We start from the raw sequence: 20,414 nt of genomic DNA, 5'->3' as shown, positions 1-20,414 counted from the left end.
TCCATATAGCATGGGTTTTTGTAATATTGTCATGGGGGTTTTTTATATTGTCTTTATTGCATATCTATGTTATCTAAGAAAAGTCTTCTCGGCCTGTGTGTGAATGCTTGCTGAATGCCTGTATCTTCGACCTAGTAATTAGAAATCAGCGAGAGGGTTTCTTTGTCTTTTGGGAGTCAAGGGAGGTGGACTATTACTGCCAAGCATGAATTTTTGAAAAAACTGAGAGTTACTTTTACAAAGTGTTGCTGTTGCTGCCCCCAACAATGAATGAAAGATAAAACCAAAATGTTTTTGGAGTTTGCATGATCAAGATTTCTCTTGTGGAACCTGAAAGCAGTTCTCTTTCTCTTCAGCAGTGATGTAGACTTTTGTTGAACTGGAATTTTATAGGCAAGTATATAGCACCTTCTGATTTCCCAGAATACTTTGTTAAATTAATGGTGTTAACAGCAGTATGTGTTCAGGGAGACATTTAAAGATGATCCTATATAAAGTCCTGATAAATTCCTTTGTCATACTGAAGATTTTCAGAAAGGATGATCCTGAAATGTGCTTCCCTCCCTACTACTCTAGTTCTGCAAAGCAGGGAACTTTGTTTCAGGATGAGTGAAGGAAAAAACGGGCTTAAACCTTGCTCAGTTTGGCACAGAAAACCACCAAGGAGGCAGATGAGAAGTGGAAGCGTGGTGCCAGGTGCTACAGCCTGCCAATGGAATATACGTACAGGTGGAAATCACATTAACTTGTCCCATTCCCAGGGTACTGCCTGCTTGTGCAGACCTCCTGCATTGAAAAGCTGAATTTCACCTTTATTTTTTAATTTATTTTCAAATGTCAGGGAATCATCAAGTAAAAGAGAATAAAAATTATTTCATGTTTGTGAAAACATTTTAACTAAAAGGCAACAGAAGCGTAATACTGGAATAATTCAGAGGAAAGAACAGAAATAAGACAGACAATTTAATTCTGTTCTTTCTGGCTCCGTACTAGACCTTCTAGTAATAAGGTAATGGTTACATACTGAGAAGTGAGCACTGATTCTTTAATCAGAGCTTTCCAGTAATTTCAGGAAAAAAATCAGAAAGGAGAAATTTTGAAGTAATTCTACAAAAGGTTTAAACAGAATTTTTTAAATTTTAAAGTTCACTTTGTCATTCTAGAGACTTTCACTGAGTTTACAATTCCCCAGAAAGGTGACCTAGCAGAAACTTTATTTCAAATTGTAGCTCTGTTTCCTACACTTTTTCATTTGAAGTGTTCACCTTTACCACCTTGTTTTTTGTTCTCGTCAGGGAAGGTGAGCATGGATACTTCCTCAGATTTTTAGGAAAACACTAGAGTTTCCGAGATTTAGTTTCATTTTTTTCTTTCCTCATCTGACAAATTAAATCTACATTAAGGACTCCTAGGTGTTTCAAAAATTCAAATGGATAAACAAATTTTTGAAGTCCCAGTGCTGAACTTTCAACAGAGGCAGTCATCTTTCCAAATGTTAAATAGTCATTGAATTTAAATAGGTTTATTTTTTAAAATGCAAAACTGATACAGTTTAACTAAAAGTCTCTTCCTGTTGTTTAACTTTTACTCCTGATTATGAGGATGCCATGATTTCATTTGTTTTCTAGTTACTCTTCTGGGGTTGTCATGACCTGATTTTTTTTTTCATGTCAAAACGAGCAGAGAAAGGAGGATATGGAAGGAAAACTTCACAGTATAAAAAAGCCAAATTATTCAGAGATTCAACTCATCTTTAACTTAAATCCCCCAAAACCCCAAGGCTGTCTTCATTAATCTTTGGGGGTTTTGCTTTTTCTGATTATTTAAAAGGTCTTATTTAGTTAAGACTGGACAGTTTTTGACAATGGTGGAACTCCCTTGCATCATCTCCTTGCATTTTCTTAAATAAGTCTGGTTCCTAATCTATGTCTCACTATGTCTGGTTCTTTCATTAGGTTTCCATATGTATTACTGCCATTGGTTGAGAACGCCTAACTTCTTTTCTTCATAGTAGTTAAAAAAACAAAAGCTTATTTCATGTGTGTCCCACTCATTGCAAACAAGTGGGAGATGACACCAAAGATGCTTTAGTTTCCCAGAGGAGGGAAATCTGCTGAAGAACATTCAGTAGTGACTCATTGTGGGGTTGTACTAGTCTGCCAGCAACTCAAGCTATTTCACTGTAGGTTGTTTAGCATACAAATTTACATACTGTATCACTGTTCAGATTGAATGAGATGCTCGTAATTGTTAAATGAAACGCAGCCATCTTAGCTATGTTGAAAGGCCAAAGCTAAGGCTAGGAACATGGCTAATTTTCCAGTATTAGAGGTAGCAGGGCCTAAATGTGCTACTTTGTGCACTCAACACTTTTATCTGAAACTCTTAAACTATTTCTACATGCTAGCAAACAGAAATGCTGGAGTAGTGCTGTGACCATTTCTTGGATGAGTAAATTGGGATGTTGGGGTTAAATGGCTTGTCAAAGGTCCCTGGGGTGTATCAATCATGATCCTAAAATCCTGATGGCTGGCCATCTTCTCTCACAACTGCAGGTGAGATGGGGTGGTTAAAGTGCATGAGCGTATCCGCACGATATGCAGGATGTCCTCCAACAGCAGCTCCCAGCGCAGCAGGTCTGTGAGAGGTCTCCGGTCTATGAGAGGTCTCTGCTTGGCTGTCTGGAGTTTTCTGCTTCGTAATGAGCGTTCATTCATGGGGAGTGAAACCCGAAATGTCTGGCTGTTGTGGCTGGAAGCTAATTCTTTGTTCATGGAGATCCATGTTTTAATGCTGTTAATGTTTTCGTTTCATTCACTTGTTAGGGCAATAAAAGAGATTGTATTCTTGGCAGACATACGTAACCCCTGCTGAATAAGAACCTCTGGCTATTTGAACTTTTGGCACCCGACCGCTGAGAGACGGCGGCTACCAGGGCGGCTGCTTCCAGCTGGTATGGGAGACAAGGCAAACCTGGCAAAGCAATCCCTCCTCAGGGTGCTGTTGGGCCACTGGAGCTGCTCTCTGCACTTCAGGGTGGCTGTTCACGCTGGCAGCAAGCCCTGTGCCTGACTGTGTAGGTGCAATTAGGCTTTGGGCGTATGTCTACAGTCAGGAGTGGATTACAGCCTGGAAAATGTACCTAGTCTACCACTGGATAAATTAGCTCAGATAAGAATCGTGCTTGAGACATGCCATCATGGGCTTGTCATCTTGGCCCCGGCTGCCAAGCTTCTCTGCAGTGGCTGCTCTAGCAAGGTGAGACTGCACTGTAGATACAGCTTCAGTTATCACTGCAGTCTCTTCAGTCACCTGATCTAAGCCATAATCTTGTTTCACACTCTGCCAAGCTTCCCCTCTGCACCAGCCTCATTGCATGTGAGGTCACAGGACCATAGGATAATTCAGGTTGAAGAGACCCCAAGATGTCATCTAGCCCAACCTCCTGCTTAAAGGAGGCTCAGCTATAAGGTCAGGCCAGGTTACCCAGGGCTTGCGCAGTGAAACTTTGAGTAGTGAGCTGCTAAAGGAATAAAAGCTGATTAAAGCTTTATGCAGCATGTCACAAGCAGGAAAGCTCTCAGAGAGTGGGAAAGGGGAGGCAAGGGCAAGACTGATGACAGTCCACATACAAAAGGAACAGAAAGACATCACTGTGAGGAAAATTTTTTTCCTTGCATCAGCAAGGATCTCAAAGGGGATCTGGCAGGTAGGTTTTAATCCAAAAGCTATCGTTCGCATGGTAAGCCTGAGAAACTGTTCAGACTGCTGTGACGCTGGAAGAGGGTTGTTTTTTCTTAACTGATGACACGGTGTAACTAATACAAGAGTCACTGGTATTCTTCCAGTGTTGCGAATATCAGACTGCTCAAGCCTAATTGCAGTGCAGAGGCAACTGCTCTGTCGAGGCCAACTAAAGGCTCTGACTGCTGAAAATTGGTGGGATATACTAGGGAAAGGATTACTTTGCGTATACCCTACACTCTTGCCTTTTTTTCCTGAGCGTTTGCTGGAGGCTTCTCTCAGAGATGAGATCAGGGAGAGGTATGGGGAATAATAAGTGAATGTTGTCATGATATTGCCTCATGGAATTGCCATCATGTGCTTGTGCCTGAAGGCTCCTGCTGTGTTAAGGGCTTACTGGCTTTACAGATCATGTGCTTTCATCTCAGTAATTTGAATATGGCATTATCTTAAAATGCAAACTTCAAAATCTGTAGCAGGAACGGTTTTGTTTGTATAATGCTTAAACAGTGGTTCAAACTTTGAATTGAGATTTTATGGGCAAATGATAAAACACCAATAGCTCATGCTGTCTCTTATAGCGAAGGCAAAGTGGAGCAGAAGGGAGAATATATGGAGAGTAGGATTGATTATACTGAAGGGAAAAAAGAAGGATTTGCATAGTTTGTGTTGGGACTGAATATCCACGTATACCTTCAAGTAACCACAGTGTAAATGTTCTCCAGGGGTTTTTTTTTTTTTTATGCAAGACGCTATCTATAGTTAAAGGTATGGAAGGACCCTTCCATATTAAAACTTCCTGGTCTTTTGATTTACCAAAAGTTAAGTAAGGAAAGGAAGATTAAAGAGGAAGGGAAGCCTAAATAGATGTCTGTTTCTGGAAACAGAGACTACAAAACAGCTTTCCATGCTGGGCATGAATTATGCTTACAGATAAGATGCACAGTCTTTACAAGTGTTATGTCTCAGAGCTGCTAGGGGAAGAATTTCACATATAGAGATTTAGCCATATTTGAAGTCTCAGTTCCTAATACAAAAAAAACCCTACTAGTTCTTAAATACAAATGCCTTTTTTAAAAACAAACAAACAAACAAAAAAAACCCAGAAACAAACCAACCCCCAAAAAAAAACAACCCACAAAACCATAATAGTAAACTGTTGACAAGTTTTGAATGTAACATTTTCTTTTATAGTTAATAAATTTAGCTGTTAACTTCATAGATATTGTAGTAATTAATATAAATGTTTATAGCCTATAATGGTTTTATCTGCAGAGAAAATAATAGGTTTTGTGTGCGCTTCCTGCACTGAAATACTTTTTTAAATCTGACAAATTTGTGTGAATGATACTAATCACAGAACAAGGGAGAAATGCCCTCCTTCACTTGAATCAAAACTGGTATTGAAGAATGCTGAGGTATTGAGCAAAGTGAAGGAAAAAAGCTATGACAGTAAAACTTTGAAGTTGAATATGGTAAATCATTCATGTATTATCAAATTTCAGAAATTAATTTTTGTCCTTGTTTCTGGTTTGTATTTGCTTATGCAAAGTACTGAGTTCCTATGAGATAAACTTAATTGTTTGCACGTTACTTGGATAGTTTGCCTAGTACTGAAGATAACAGCCAGCACTGTGGTACATTTGTAAGCTGCGCTGTTGTCATCTTCATTTCCAGGTGTGGGTTTGAGTAGAGTTGACTTGTGAAGTAGTAAATCCCTGAATACTACGGGGTGACTACACCCCTTTGTGATGCATCAGCTATTAATGCAGTATGTGGGGAAGCAGGTGGGATGAAAAAGGCTAGGTTTTGATTTAGCCCATGTTTGAAAGCTTACTTAAAAGTTTAATGTAGTTGTTTTAAGTGTCTTGCCTGTATGAAGAAAATAGAGGTTGTATGGATTTCTCAAGGACAAATTAGTGCCATTCAATTTCTATCCTCACATAATTCCATTTTCAACACACAGAATCGTTAAGGTTGGAAAAGGCCCTTAAGATCATCGAGTCCAACTGCTATCCTATCACTGCCAAGTCCACCACTAAACCATATCCTCAAGCACCACATCTACCCTTCTTTTAAATATCTCCAGGGATGGAGACTCCACCACCTCCCTGGGCAGCCTGTTCCAATGCCTAACAACCCTTTCAGTGAAGTTTTTCCTAATATCCAACCTAAACTCCCCCTGGCGCAGCGTGAGGCCATTTCCTTTCGTCCTATCGCTTGTTACTAGGGAGAAGAGTCCGACCCCCACCTCACTACAACCTCCTTTCAGGTAGTTGTAGAGAGCTATAAGGTCTCCCCTCAGCCTCCTCTTCTCCAGGCTAAACAACTCCAGCTCCCTCAGCTGTTCCTCATAAGACTTGTTCTCTAGACCCTTCACCAGCTTCATTGCCCTTCTCTGGACACGCTCCAGCACCTCAATGTCCTTCTCACAGTGAGGGGCCCAAAACTGAACACAGTACTCAAGGTGTGGCCTCACCAGTGCTGAGTACAGGGGCACAATCACCTCCCTGCTCCTGCTGGCCACGCTATTCCTGATACAAGCCAGAACACCATTGGCCTTCTTGGCCTCCTGAGCACACTGCCAGCTCATATTCAGCCAGCTGTCAACCAACACCCCCAGGTCCTTTTCTTCCAGGCAGCTCTCCAGCCACTCTTCCCCAATCCTGTAGCGTTGCATGGGGTTGTTGTGACTGATGTGCGGGTCCCAGCACTTGGCCTTGTTGAATCTCATACCGTTGGCTCCGGCCCAATGATCCAGCCTGTCCAGGTCCCTCTGTAGGGCCTTCCTGCCCTCCAGCAGATCGACACTTCCACCCAGCTTGGTGTCATCTGCAGATTTACTGAGGGTGCACTCAATCTCCTCATCCAGATCATCAATGAAGATACTGAACAGGACCGGCCCCAACACTGAGCCCTGGGGAGCACCACTCGTGACCGGCCGCCAACTGGATTTGACTCCATTCACCACCACTCTCTGGGCTCGGCCGCCCAGCCAGTTTTTAACCCAGCGCAGAGTGCACTTGTCCACGCTGTGAGCAGCCAGCTTCTCCAGGAGGATGCTGTGGGAGACAGTGTCAAAGGCCTTACTAAAGTCCAAGCAGACAACGTCCACAGCCTTTCCCTCATCCACTAAGCGGGTCACCTTATCATAGAAGGAGACCAGGTTAGTGAGGCAGGACCTCCCGTTCATAAACCCATGCTGGCTGAGCCCGATTCCCTGGTTGTCCTGCATGTGCTGCGTAATGGCATTCAAGATGATCTGCTCCATGACCTTTCCCAGCACTGAGGTCAGGCTGACAGGCCTGTAGTTCCCTGGATCCTTCTTCCAACCCTTCTTGTAGAGGGGTGTCACATTCACTAGTTTCCAGTCATCTGGGACCTCCCCGGTTGACCAGGACTGCTGATAAATGATGGAGAGTGGCTTGGCGAGCTCCTCTGCCAGCTGCCTCAGTACCCTCAGGTGGATCCCATCCAGCCCCATGGACTTGTGAACATCCAGGTGAAGGAGCAGGTTGGTGACTGCCACCTTTTCAACAACTGGGACTTCACTCTGCATACCAACTCCATTTCCCAGCACAGGAGCCTGACAACCCTGAGGATTACCAGTCTGACTATTAAAGACTGAGGCAAAGAAAGCATTAAGTACCTCAGCCTTCTCCTCACCTTTCGTGGCAAGGTTACCTTCTGCATCCAACAAAGGAGGGAGATCCTCCCTGGCCCTCCTTTTGTCACTGATGTATTTATAAAAACATTTTTTGTTATCTTTAATGGCAGCAGCCAGTTCCAGCTGGGCATTCGCCTTCCTAATGTTTTCCCTGCATAACCTCACAACATCCTTGTAGTCCTCCTGAGTCACCTGCCCCTTCTTCCAAAGGCGGTAAGCTCTCCTTTTTTTCTTGAGTTCCAACCAAAGCTCCCTGTTCAGCCAAGCCAGTCTTCTCCTCCGCCTGCTCGACTTACGGCACATGGGGATGGCCTGCTCCTGCGCCTTTGAGACTTCCTTCTTTAATAACATCCAGCCTTCCTGGACTCCTTTGGACTGCCCTTCAGGCTGCCTCTCAAGGGACTCTGTTAACCAGACTCCTTAACAATCTTTTCTTAACAATCTTTTCCTTAACAGTCTGCCCTTCTGAAGTTCAGGGTAGCGGTTTTGCTGACCCTCTTCCTTACTTCTCCAAGAATCGAAAACTCTATCATGGCGTGGTCGCTGAGCTCAAGGCAGCCTCCGACCACCACATCACCCACCAAGCCTTCTCTGTCCATAAACAGCAGGCCCAGTGGTGCACCTCCCCTGGTTGGCTTGCTTATCAGCTGCGTCAGGAAGTTATCTCCCACACACTCCAGGAACCTCTGAGACTGCTTTCTCTCTGCTGTGTTGTATTTCCAGCAGATGTCTGGTAAGTTGAAGTCTCCCACAAGAACCAAGGGCTAGAGACTGTGAGACTTCAGCCAACTGCTTGTAGAGTACTTCATCTGTCTCCTCATCCTGGTTGGGTGGTCTATAACAGATTCCCACCAGGATGTCTCCCTTATTGGACTTCCCCCTGATATTACCCATAAACGCTCAACCTTATCATTACATTGGATCACTTAATGTTAAGCAGTTGCATCTACTCTTTGTATGAAAAGGTGAAAAAATATTGCTTGAAGATTAAAGACTACTGCTCCAGTATCACTTAGTATAACCTGCAAGTTTTTAAGAAATTGTTGTTCTCCAAGCATTAGTGTTCATTAAAACACTTTTTTCATCATTACCATGGTCTTAGATGGGCTATTAACAAGTAAGCCTACTTGCTTATTTTAGGTTATTTGAAACATAGATCTTCAAGTTGAGATAGGATTAGTGACCCAATGAAAATAGTAGCTTTCTGTTTAGATTGGATGGGTAGTTGTTATCCAATTTGAAACAATTACTCTTATCCAAAGATATTGTTGACACTACTAAAATTTGCAGAGGACTTTTTGTTCGTGTTCTCCTTTCCCATTCTTGTTGAGCAGAATAGATTTCATCTAAGAAAAGCTGGGGTAACTTTATTCTGTTTTAATAAACTGGATTGAAACAAGGTTTGAAATTACAAGGATTGTACTGTAAAGCTAAAATTGGCAGCAATAGCATATGGCACCACTACGAAGGGTGAGGATGGAGGGAAGGTGGTCCCCAGAAGACTTTAGTCCAGGGAAAAAGCATTTGCAGATTGTGAAGCTGAAAACTTGTTTACATGTGGTGTTTGTGAAGCCTACCAGTGAACTTGCATCATCTCTTAGGGCCAGTGGTCTTGGCAGAAGTCGCACAGGCTTGGGCAGCAGTTCTTGGATCCATAAATTCAAGGGTGTAAATTGGTGAGGAATAGAGTTTATCTTGCCCCTGGGGGTAGATGCTCAGCTGAGTTGAGGGAAGAAATGAACACAGGTGGTTTAAATGAGGTGAAGCCCTGCCTTAGTACTACCTATTTTCAGTTAGCTGATGGAGCCAGTAGGCAGTTCAGAAGGTAGTGCTGTGTGTAGGACTTTGGCTGTATGGAAAAGCATGCAATTTGAGCATGGTAGGCTATGGAGGCGTGTGAGACTACACGTACATTTGGAAATAGAGCTGGGCAGTTATTTGCCTATGGAGTTGAGGGAAAGCTGGCCAAAGGGTGCAACATAGGGTTGCTAAAGATAGTGAGTAGGAATAATCTTTGGCATGTGAATTGAGTTTGTTTTATCCAAATTATGTTCTTGATTCTTCTGGGTTTTTTACAAGTGCAGGTTACCCTACATTTAAGGCTATGGTATGTTTGCGTTTTGCTGTCGTGTTTTTGTGTATATTTGCAAAATGAAAACTGTTCATCTCACAAGTGCATACAGATCTGTTTGTGACCTGTGCTTTTTGAGTGGATTAGAGTCTGAAGTGTGAAAAATTGTTCCTTGCTTCTTCCTCAGGTTTTCTCTGCCAGTTGAAGCAATTGTTCTCCATCTGTCCTTCTGTACTTCGCTTGCACAGCAGCTGCTTTGTGAGTCTTCTAGCCTATGTAGTCCTTTTGGCTTTTTGTAGAATAGGGACCTTTTTAGTACAAAAAGAGGAGAAGAGAGCACAGGGCTTTGATCTTAAAATGAACCTTTCAACAACAGATCTCCTGAAAGGAATACAATGCATGAGAGCAAATTAAAATTAAGGAATTCGGGAATGTGCAAAAATGACAGGGAACATCATCTTTATGTGCTTCTTTTATTTATCTTAGGTTTGTCAAAATGAAGAGAAGAACCATTCCACAGAAGAACTTAGCAAGTCTGAAATCCAGGAGGAGCTGAAAAAGGCTAATAGCCTTCCTAGTTTGACTCCTGTCATCAAAACAGCAGATAAAGACAAGCAACCCCGAGAAGGCTTTTTTCATTTTCTTGGCAGCTTATTTAATATTGCAACAAAATCTTCTTTGGTAGAATCTAAAGCCTCTACCTCCCAAGATGAACCCAACAGATGTGAAAAGGATTTACAGAACACAAATACCCTTCTGGAGGACCTGCAGCCCAAGTGGCCGAAAAATGAAGAGCCTATCTGTTCTACAGCTAGAATAAAAGATGATTCTGTAAATAAAGATGATGCCATCTTAAATAATATTGGGAAAGATATCTCACACGATCTGCAAGGAGGCTGGAAACAATCTGCAGATGGACAAAAGTAAGTTCTATAGTTTAGTATTAAATATGCTAAAGTTTGTGGGGGTGTGTGTGTACACAGAACTACCTTGATTAAGTTCTGCTGACTGTATGACAAATGACCGTCATTTCTAAGGATGGTTGGAGTGTCCCCGACGAAACTTTGTGCAAAACTCTAGTAGCAACTACCTTAAATCAATGAAGTCAACTGCAAAGAAATATAACTTGAAGGAAGGTTTTCTAGAAGTCTCCTGACTACAGGTAGATGCAGTTTAGACCTAAGTGTTAAAAGAGGTTAAAGATGTGGCATTTAGAAATAAATTCAGTATTGTAGATCTACTTCAAAAAAAAAAAAAGTCTAAAGAGCTTATTTCTGTCCATGTTATGGGCTAAATAAAGGTTTGAATGTTTGTCCTTTTTATATCTCCCTAGTTCAGTGGTTTTACTTCTGCAAGTAAGCTTTCCTCATTTTTAAAAGACCTTTCCTGGTTTATTTGACTTGGTGATTTTTGCTTATGTGTTTTGTTTCCCCTTGTTCTTTGGGGTTTTCCTGTAATATAAAGAAGGTTATATAAAATACCTAATTAGCCTAAATATGGAACATCCTTAACAGTCCTGTACTATTTCCCAAAAAATGGTGCCAAGGGCACCAATGTGTGTTTGAGAGTAGAAAAACAGAAACATTGGCTATGGTCCATACCCTACATTATAAAATCTTTCTGACTGTGGCGTAAACATAGGTAATAGTATTCCAGAAACATTTGTAGCTGTTACGTTGAATATTTGACTCTACAATATTTGGCCAGTACAGCATAGGTTTGGAGTTAGGTGTGTATGGGGGGTGGTGGGGCACCTGTCCAGTTTTTGATAAGTGTATAGAATATGGACTCGTCCACAGGCAATGAATCTGTACGTAATGTTTACTCAGATTTTCAATACTGCCCAGGATATTTATTTCAAATTTAAGCTGAAAGTAATGATTTGGGGTAACCAGTAATTCTATGGCAGTTCTCTTGCTTGTATTTCAGATTCGAGGATGTACTGAGAAGAAACACCATTTTTGTTTTGTTTTTTTTTCTTTTAAGTTTTAAACATACTGAGTGCAACTCAAATTAGTTTTATCTGTGGCATGTGAAGTGTTTCACCTCCATATATGAGGTCAGAGATTCCCAAAGTAGCTGCTTAATGAATTTCCCTTCCGTATTGGGGATGCCTCCAGCACTCTGTCCTTCTTTATTATTCAGTAGACTAATGATTTGAGGCATCTGTCATTCACCTTTATATTATAAATGTAATGGCTGATGAGGATACGAATAGGGGAGGTGATACCTATTTGGGTGAACTTAAGACTGTATTTTCACCACCAAAAAACAGTACTGTTTGTAATTAAGAGTAGTTATGTTCTGAGTACTCTGGTTTGGTCTGTGATGTGGTTGACTAGTTTTTATTGCAGATTGTTATCATAGTAGCACATATCTGACTGACGTGTTTTCCAAACTGCATGTTTGCACTTCATTGATTGATACAGAAGAAAATTTCTCCTCCCCTTAGGTGTTACCTGTAGAGTCCTAGGTGCATTATGTTGTTCAGTCTAGTTCCTGAACAAACTGTTTACTTCTTAAAACGTGTTGGACAGGCTGGCTTGCTGCATCAGTCTCTTGCTGCTGTTTGCTGTTTCTGTAGTATACTCTGGAAACCAGTAGGTAAGCCGCATGCCATTGTGCCAGGAGCTATGCAGAGATACAAGAAAAGTCACTCCTTGCATCAAAGAGAGTTTAGTCAAAAAAGACAGTAGACATTAATAGATCTTGTTTTACTTTGTTCCACGTAGTTTCTTCCATATTGTTTCTCAGCATACTTTCTGCTGTACTTTCTTCGATGTTTGCTCTTTTTCTCGCTCTCTCCACCCACAGCTACTGATTGTATTATTCAGTTTGCAGTGGTAGTCTGTCCTCTACGCAGCTTTTCTTCTTACTCTCTTCCCCAACAAAATCAGTCGTCTTATATGTACTCCTCTGACTTACCTTGAGTCTCTTCTGTCTGTTCAGACAAATGAGTCTTGGAGATCCAACTGAAGGCCAGTTGAGTTCACCACCAGAAGTGGTGAAGTAAACATGGTGATTGGAGCCTGCAGTAAGTGGATGAGAGGCAGCTATGGTCAACCCTCAGAAAGTCAGTCTTTCTCTTCTGTTTTCTTCTCATCCACTGGCTGATGCAATAAAGAGCTAGTGCATATCCTTCCTTCCAGGTAGAAACCTCTGACTTCTGCTGGCTTTTCAAAGTGTATGCATGAGCTTTGTTTCACTTTCCTGTTTTATTGATGCCTACAAGGCCTGCAAATAGGAGCAGTGGAAGTGACGTGGGATTTTTTGCTGCTTTGCTCATTTTGTAGTGCCACATTTGAGTAGATCTTGAGCAGTAAACTGATAAGGCGCTGGGCAGTCTGTATGCACAGTTTAGAGGGTCAGATGGTCTCAGTTGTCATTTGCTTCTTGTAAAGTCTTCTTCAGAACAATGTGGATTAATAAGTTTGGTATTAATAAAAGCTTACAGAGTTCAGAAGGTGTGGTTATTAACTCACTGAAGTGACCTCCCTGCTCTGTGCCAGTGTTTTTGAGTTATTTTTGTCTTCTTGAAATCATAGTTGCAGTTGGCATTTTCAATTGACCATGTTATGACATTGCCCCGTGTTGTTAGATAACCTATGCAAATTAGTGCAGACTTTTCTCAGTATAGTTTACCAATCTCATGGTTAGGCAAGCATATAATATGTGTTGCTAGTTTGAAGGTAGAGGTAAGTTGGTCTATATACAGAATGAAGTTTTTCCCACATTTTTTCTTCCATTTTAAAAAAGTAATTTTCCATGGGTTTTTGATGTAGCTGTTGTAAAATCAGACAAACATGAAACCAGTCATTTTCCTTCTAAACTCATTCTCAAAAGTACAACGTACATTCTGCCCTTTTTGGCTTAGGATACAAACAAGTTAGACAATCTCCATGTAACTTTGTGTAGTCAGGCAGAGAAAAACATACACAAATGTGAACTGTGTTTCTGAAGCAATTAGTACAGAGAAAATGAAATTACAATGCAGAAGCAGAGGTTTGCACTGTTTGCCTTTTAAAAAGCTTGAATCAAGGATACCTCTTTATTCTGTTATGGAAGTGATTATGCCAGGTTTGTTCTCTTTTAGTGTATAAAAGTTTAAAGGACATAGAGCAGTTTTTTTTTCTCTTTGGTACTAGCTAGCTTCTTTGCTAAATATTAACTAACTAGTATTCATTTAGCATGGTTTACCTGTAAAAGTGCTCCTGATTGATGACTATTGGCTACATAGTCTTGTAGAAAGTACTAAAAAGTAGTTGGAAGTGAGTGCTAAAAGCACAGGAGTAATGTTGGGGGTGGGGGCAGGAAGATGTAGCACACAAGAACAGGAAGGTCCCTGGATACCATGAAGGGAAGGGATGGTGTGAATGTGATTTTTTTGCTCATCTCTTGAAGATAAGGCCCCAAAAGACAGATGAGACTTGCTAGTGATCCATATGAATTCAAAGGTACTAATGGTTTCATTGATTGTTATGTTAAACTGCAATTTTAGCATTTAATGTAGAGGCAAATGGAAGCTGAGGGCTTTACAGATCCTTAAGACCACTGCATTATTAATCTTACATATGTTCCTCATGACGAAGGAAACAGTTAAATGAATTTGTTAATTCTAAACTACTGTTAAATATTAAATTAGAGGTTCTGTGGTTAGGGAGAAGGTTGCAATGATAAATGGAAGAGGGACAGTTGTTAGATTGCATAATCCCATTAGAGTTGTTTAAAAAACCCAAACTAACCTCTCAAAACTAAAGTATCTACCAAATGGTCTCAGATGCCTCTACCCAGACGACTTCATTAACCTCATATCCTTAAAGCAATATTTTGCAAAATGCAAGTAAATCAGACTACTCTGACCTGTAGTGTGAGGTTAAGTTTGCCCTCAGTGGGAGGCCTGGCACTTGGTAAAGACTCGAGTTTCTAGGCCTTGAGCCAAGGAAAGTGGAATTCATAAGCTCAGGCTGTGGAGTGCATGTCTGTGAAGGACAAAATATACAGGTCACGTTATTCCTTCATCAACCTGGCTGGTTGGCTCAGAGGTAATTGTACCTTAAGGGCTTATGCTCCTTTAATCCAGACAGTGGTAAAGGAGGAGCAGAGAGGTCAAAACCATGATAAATTTGGCAGTCTCTAGACGACAGTTACTGAGGACAGTAACATAATAATTGCAGCACTGGTGATAGGGGAAAGGAGTTGTGTTGGCTAGGTCTCCAGTTATTGCATCCCTTAGTCTTCCATTTGTCTGGGGTGGTTGAAGATTTCCTTGCCATTGAGAAGTCAAGCAAGCAATTGGGCTTGTAGTGTTCTATAAAAGGTTAATGATGAAGGGGTGAGGTCAGTAAAATATGAACTACAGTTTTAAAGTAACACTTATTCGGCTATAAGTGGGAAAGAAAAATGCAAAGTAAGGTATTTGCTACTAAGTGTAGAAAGATCTCTTACTTGGGTAAGATGGTAACTTTTGTGTAGAACAGTCCCCAGTGGCAGAGGGGTAAGTATGAAAGTGAGAAGTTCATGATTAGTTTTAGCCTTTGCACTTCTTAATTATGATAAAAGCCAACTTTAACTGGTGTAATAAGGCGATTAAACCATGGAACCCTGGGAGTTACAATTCACCTAATTTCTCACCACTGAAAGCGTACGTGAGAGAGATCAAGATTTCATAAAGTAGGTTACAAATATAAAACATGGGTTTGCACCCATTATCTTTCCTAAAATGTAACATTCTTTCACTTATACATATATTGCCTTTCACTAATAAGCAACAATTTGGCTTCAGAATTGAAGCTGTTTCTCTACAACTCCTGAGAATGGACTTCCTGCAGTATGTACCTGCCATCTTCTCAAGAATACCCATCATGGTAATAAGTAATACTTTCTACAGATGACTGAGAATACAACTCTGACAATTTATTTTCTCTTCTTTCTCTGCCCCTCTCCATCCATCCCACTCCCCCCACCCTGAAAAAAAAATAGTGACCCAGATCTGTTCTACTGACTGCTTGCCATTTGCCTAACTTCTACTAGATTTTTTTATTCTTATAACATCCAGTAACAATAATTAGATGTTGCATATAGTGATGTGCAAAACAATAGTGCTTGTGAAACTGCACAGCTTGTTCTGGCGTTCAGGAAGAAGCCTTATTGCATTGCTGAACATGGTCGAGATAAAAATCAAAGCTGTATCCACTCTAAATGTTTTGATTATAAAATCCTGACCACTGCTTAAGATGCTAATACCCCAGTTCGACAAAATATTTAAGATCCTAACTTCTCCCTCCTGTTATGAACCCTGTGGACTTGGAAGTGAGAAAGAACCCCGAAGCCCACAACTGCAAGGATTTTCTAACTGTAGGTAGAAGAGGAGAGGGGGTGATTTCAAAAGCAAATGCTCAAAACAGTATGCTTTTACACTTCGCACTGTATCAGGAGCCAAGTCCTTGTAATAGTTCAGCGAGAGCATTGCAGGCTATTTCATTCAGAAAGGGAGGTAGCCTTGAGGAGAGACAGTTTTCAGACCATTTACAGTTCTATGTTATAAGTTGTTGGGTTTTGTGAGGGTAGGTGGTTTATTTTATTCTTTTAAAGTCCAGCAAACCTGTTGCTATACACCTTATTGCATAGTATTTCCCATCTTTGTACTGTCAAAAGTCCTGTCCTTTTATTTTGCTCTGTTAGAAATACATCTGATAAAATCCTTCAGGGCTACATAATTCTGGTTAACATGACTGTTTCAGAGCTTGTCATTCACCATTGTGTTACTGGTCAGATGCAGGCTTGTGGTGATATAGAAATATAGTCCTTAATTTGTCTGATGGATTGTATATTGTGGTTTTTATTCAGTCAGTAGTGGCAGCATTCATCTTTCCCTATAGATGCCTTTGGCAGACAGTCAAGAGTAAATGAACAGAAATTAAATCACTTAATTCTAAGCCATGGTCTCATCAGGTAATTCCTGAGGAATAATGTAGAAGAGTAGGGAAGCTGCTGCTGCGTTTGTTGAAATCAAATCCATCTTGTGGTTGGAGCCATGTGCTTCTCTAATTGCCTACCCAGGACCTATTTTACATACAGCACCCAAACATTTAAAACCATAAGTGTACACACAGCATGGCAGTGTCCATCCATCTTTGATAGCATCTGTTGGATGATGACAGTAAGATGAAAACAAGAGCACTGTGTTGATTATTTCTATTATAAAAATACTTACATAAAGATTCCCGTTGTACAGACAAATATATATAGTTATATGGCAATACAAAGCTGGTCAGAGATGGGAGAGAGAGCTGCTTCCCTTTGTAGTAAGAGGTTGTCTTGGTGGTGGCTCTGGGGAACACCAGGACAGCTGTGGACCTGGGTAGTCCTTCTAGCATGTCCCCTGCATGCCTGCAAGCGCAGCTATTTGGACCTTGATCGGTTACTTTTGGTCTTAATTCTCTGGTGCAGTTTCCTACACAGACACTTGAAGCAGCAGCAAAAGGAGGACTGGGGGGCAGAGGTATGTATCTTGGGGTAGGGAAATGGGGAGGAAGTACAGTAACATAGTAATTCGTCTTCCAATGGCTTTCTGGGTTCTGCCTTCAGAAACTGACAGTGGTAATGTACTGTTGTTCAGTTGCTGGTGCTCAGATGGACAGGGAGTCATTGCCAAGAGTGACCTGCTACCACCTGATGGGGGGTATAAACTATGTGGGTAGCTCCACCCTTCTAGGACAGCCAAATATGGCCCAAAATTGATTTAGAAGGCTGTCCTGGGGAAGGATCAGGATCATCCTGCCCCTAATTCTCTTGGTGAACTGTGGAGGGAAGCCTCCAGCACTGATTGCAGGGGTATACCCAAACTCCCATGAAAGGGTTTAGTATTAGGGCACTAAAGAAGAGGGCTTCATTATTCTTAAATCTTTTCTTCCAGGCGCATCTCTCTGCATACCTTGATTCGAACAAGGTACCCTTTAACGCTGCTGACAGACTTTAAAGTTTTGATGAGAGCCTAAGCCTATGTGTGTCAACTAAGACCTTGTCAAGGTAGATGCTGGGCTGAGAGTTACAACCCATTCCAACAGTTGGGTGGGTGTATTTCAGGGCTCCACTGTAGGACAAATGCAGGCTGAGGCCTGCCTGCCAGAGAGGGATACCTGCCCAGAGCTGGGACATGGGGCCAAAGGAAAAGTTCTTGTTGGAACCAAAGCAGAGACTTCTGTGTTTCTGAAGGATGAAAGCTTCTTAATTTAAGAGTAATTCATAACAGATGTGCGATGCAAAATTGAGCTAAATTAATTCAGCTGAAAATTAATTCACTGGGTTGTTTTTTCTGCTGAACTTTTTTTAATAGGGTTGTTCAACTGTGCAATGTATTTGATTAATAGAGATTGTTTCTTAAAAACAGCATTTTACAGTGTGATTTTTTTTTTTTTTGAAGGTAAGGAGCTACCTGCAATGTAATTGTTCAGGCTTCCTAAGTCTTTACTTGTCAATAAGGGTTTAATCCTCACACCTTCATCTTTACTGTTGTTGGGGTAGCAAATAGCATCAGAGAGAGGGTATCACTGGGTTTCTGCTTTAAGTAGATAGGTGGGCTGCTAGAACACGTAGTCACCTTTCGTTGCCTCTTCAGAGCACATGCCATACCTGCTCACAGGCAGGTCCCTGTTTAATCTCCTGCTGATGCATCTGCTTAACTCCCCTAGCATCAGTACACTCTTGCTTGAGAGTAGAGGGATGTCCCAGCTTTAATTCTTTGTTACATATGAAGAGACGGCAAGAGGAGTGGTGTTCTTCAGCCTTAAGAAGAGGAGGATAAGGGGAGACCTTACTGCTGTCCTCAGCTCACTCATGGAGGTCTTAGAGGAGATGGAGGCAGACTCCTCTGACACATGTGCTGTTGGGACGAGAGACAATGGGAACATGGGATACTGGGAAACATGTTTCCATCATGAGGGTGGTCAAACCCTGGGGCATGTGCACAGGGCTCCTGTACCAAAGGCCCATCCTCAGAGGTGCTTGGGAGTGGTAGGATGAGGCCCCTAACACCCTGAGCTAGTTGGCCCAGCTTGGTGCAGGGGTTAAATTGGATGATCTCCCACGGTCCTTTACAGCCTGTAGTACAGCTCTGTGCCTAAAGGCAAGACAACCTCTTGCAAGGTAACTTTGTGCTGCGCAACTTGTGAATGTGATTTGCTTTTCGTTGGGATTTGCAACATCTTATAACCCCTTCTTGCACATCAGTGTGAGACAGCATGCGACAAACTGCTACAGTGGCAGCACAGGCCATGCTTGTCCGTGCTCCATGGAAAAGGCAGGTCAAAGGCATTTGAGCGCGTGAATATCTGAGTGTGACAGAGGGGAAGGGAATGGTAGCTGGCTGACTACAAAGGGTGCGGGGGGATGAGGGTGGCAGGTAGGTGTGCATGGATACTTCCCACAGGTACAGGGCAGAAAGGTTGGCTGCTGCCGGGTACTGGGGAAAGATGGCAGTGAAGAGGCGGGAGTGATCCAAGGCCCTTCACGCTGATCTTGGTCTTGCAGCTGCAGGTGTTTTGGGTCAGCCTTGATCTGTGTTTTCTTCCTTCAGACTCAAAGAGTAGGGTTGTTTTGCCAGATGTGGAAGATAATCAAGAAACAGTACCATGAAGGGCAAAGGGAAGGAAAAGCATTCCTTCCGAGGTCACAGAGACTACATTTGGTTTTATTAAAATTGTCATTGACTCTTTAATTGTCCTTATGGAACATTAGCTTTGAAATTTCCTGCAGAATCAACTGTGTGCAAATCACACTGTTCAACCAAACTTTTGACCTTTTCAAACATACCTAGTGTCCTGGGATTTCAGAATGTATTTGAAACTTCAGATTTAAATCATGAAGCTATCCCTTCTGGCTAAAAAATAATTTTCTTTCATCTAAGTTGTACATGGTGACTTTTCAGTTAGCCCACAGTGTCTTTTTTTTTCAGTAAGGCTTTTATTTTTTCTATTTATGAAGATCTGACATGAGTGTAGAAACCCAGCTGGCTGGCTAAGTTGGATTCCACCAGAAGGTTTTTCAAAGTGACTTTAAGACAGTTGTTTCTAGACAAAGGACCTTAACATAATTTTTTAAAGTTGTCAGTTAAGTATGCAGGAGGAAAAAAGCTAAGTGGAAAAAATTTAAAATGAACAATAGCCTAATTTTAAAGTAGTCAGGGAGGGGTAGACAGGAACTACAAGAGACGTGCTGATTTAGATCAGTGGTTTTTCAGCCTGTAGCCTGCAGACCTCTCTGCTCTGGGAGCTACTTCTAAGGGGTCTGTGAGAGGAGACATGGGGAAACATGCACATGTCTGCTTGAAGAAGCAGGAGAGTGTTGGGCTCAGGAGAAAATACCTGAAAGAGTGAGGTATGAGAAAAAAAAAAATGGCCATTGCTCATCTTGGGAGAGCCAAGTGTTGCATGCTGCAGAAACAGGCCAGCCAGCAGTATGCTTATGCTTTGGCTCTGCTAAGCCTGAAGTAGTGAGCCTGGAGCTAAGCGGTGATGCTGGTTGTAAAAGCTTTCTAGCATGGGTGCAAATGAAGCTGTTCTGCCTGGGGATCTGAGATGCTGTACCCCTGTAGTGCTGTGTCATGCTGTATGATCTTCCTCTGTCTCTTTGAAAATAGTCCAGGATTGTCTGCTTTCTGCATTATTGTATGATACAAATATGAACATTGGAGGGGTCACCATCTTCATAACACACACTTGAAAAAGATGCAAACAGTGAAGTCTTTATGGATGCACTGAGGAAGCATTCAAGGTGGTAGGTTTCCTCTTGCTTCAGGGCTTCAAAAACCAACCAGATTGTTTTATAACTAATGCCTCCTTTGGGGCAAGTTACACAAGATGTCTGTCATGAGATGTCAGAAGGTGTTCCCCTCTCCTCCTTGAGTTAGCCCCCCTTGAACTTTTTATTTCTCCT

The 20,414-nt window shown here is 41.7% G+C and overlaps 1 protein-coding gene across 3 annotated transcripts in view; it reads left to right on the top strand.

The window, feature by feature from the left end:
• Positions 1–20,414, top strand: part of CRYBG3 (crystallin beta-gamma domain containing 3) — a 94,745-nt gene that overhangs the window by 20,315 nt on the left and 54,016 nt on the right. For all 3 annotated transcript variants that reach the window (XR_012662258.1, XM_075103247.1, XM_075103254.1), the window contains exon 3: positions 9,969–10,405. Coding sequence is in view for 2 of the 3 variants with exons in the window: in XM_075103247.1 (XP_074959348.1) it covers positions 9,969–10,405 (437 nt within the window). In the remaining variant the exon portion in view is untranslated. The remainder of the gene's footprint in view (positions 1–9,968; positions 10,406–20,414) is intronic.

The sequence above is a fragment of the Phalacrocorax aristotelis genome, chromosome 1 (genome assembly GCF_949628215.1).
Source record: "Phalacrocorax aristotelis chromosome 1, bGulAri2.1, whole genome shotgun sequence".
NCBI lineage: Eukaryota > Metazoa > Chordata > Aves > Suliformes > Phalacrocoracidae > Phalacrocorax > Phalacrocorax aristotelis.
The sequence above is the reverse complement of the archived record's forward strand: the minus strand, read 5'-3'. Positions and strand labels throughout refer to the sequence as shown.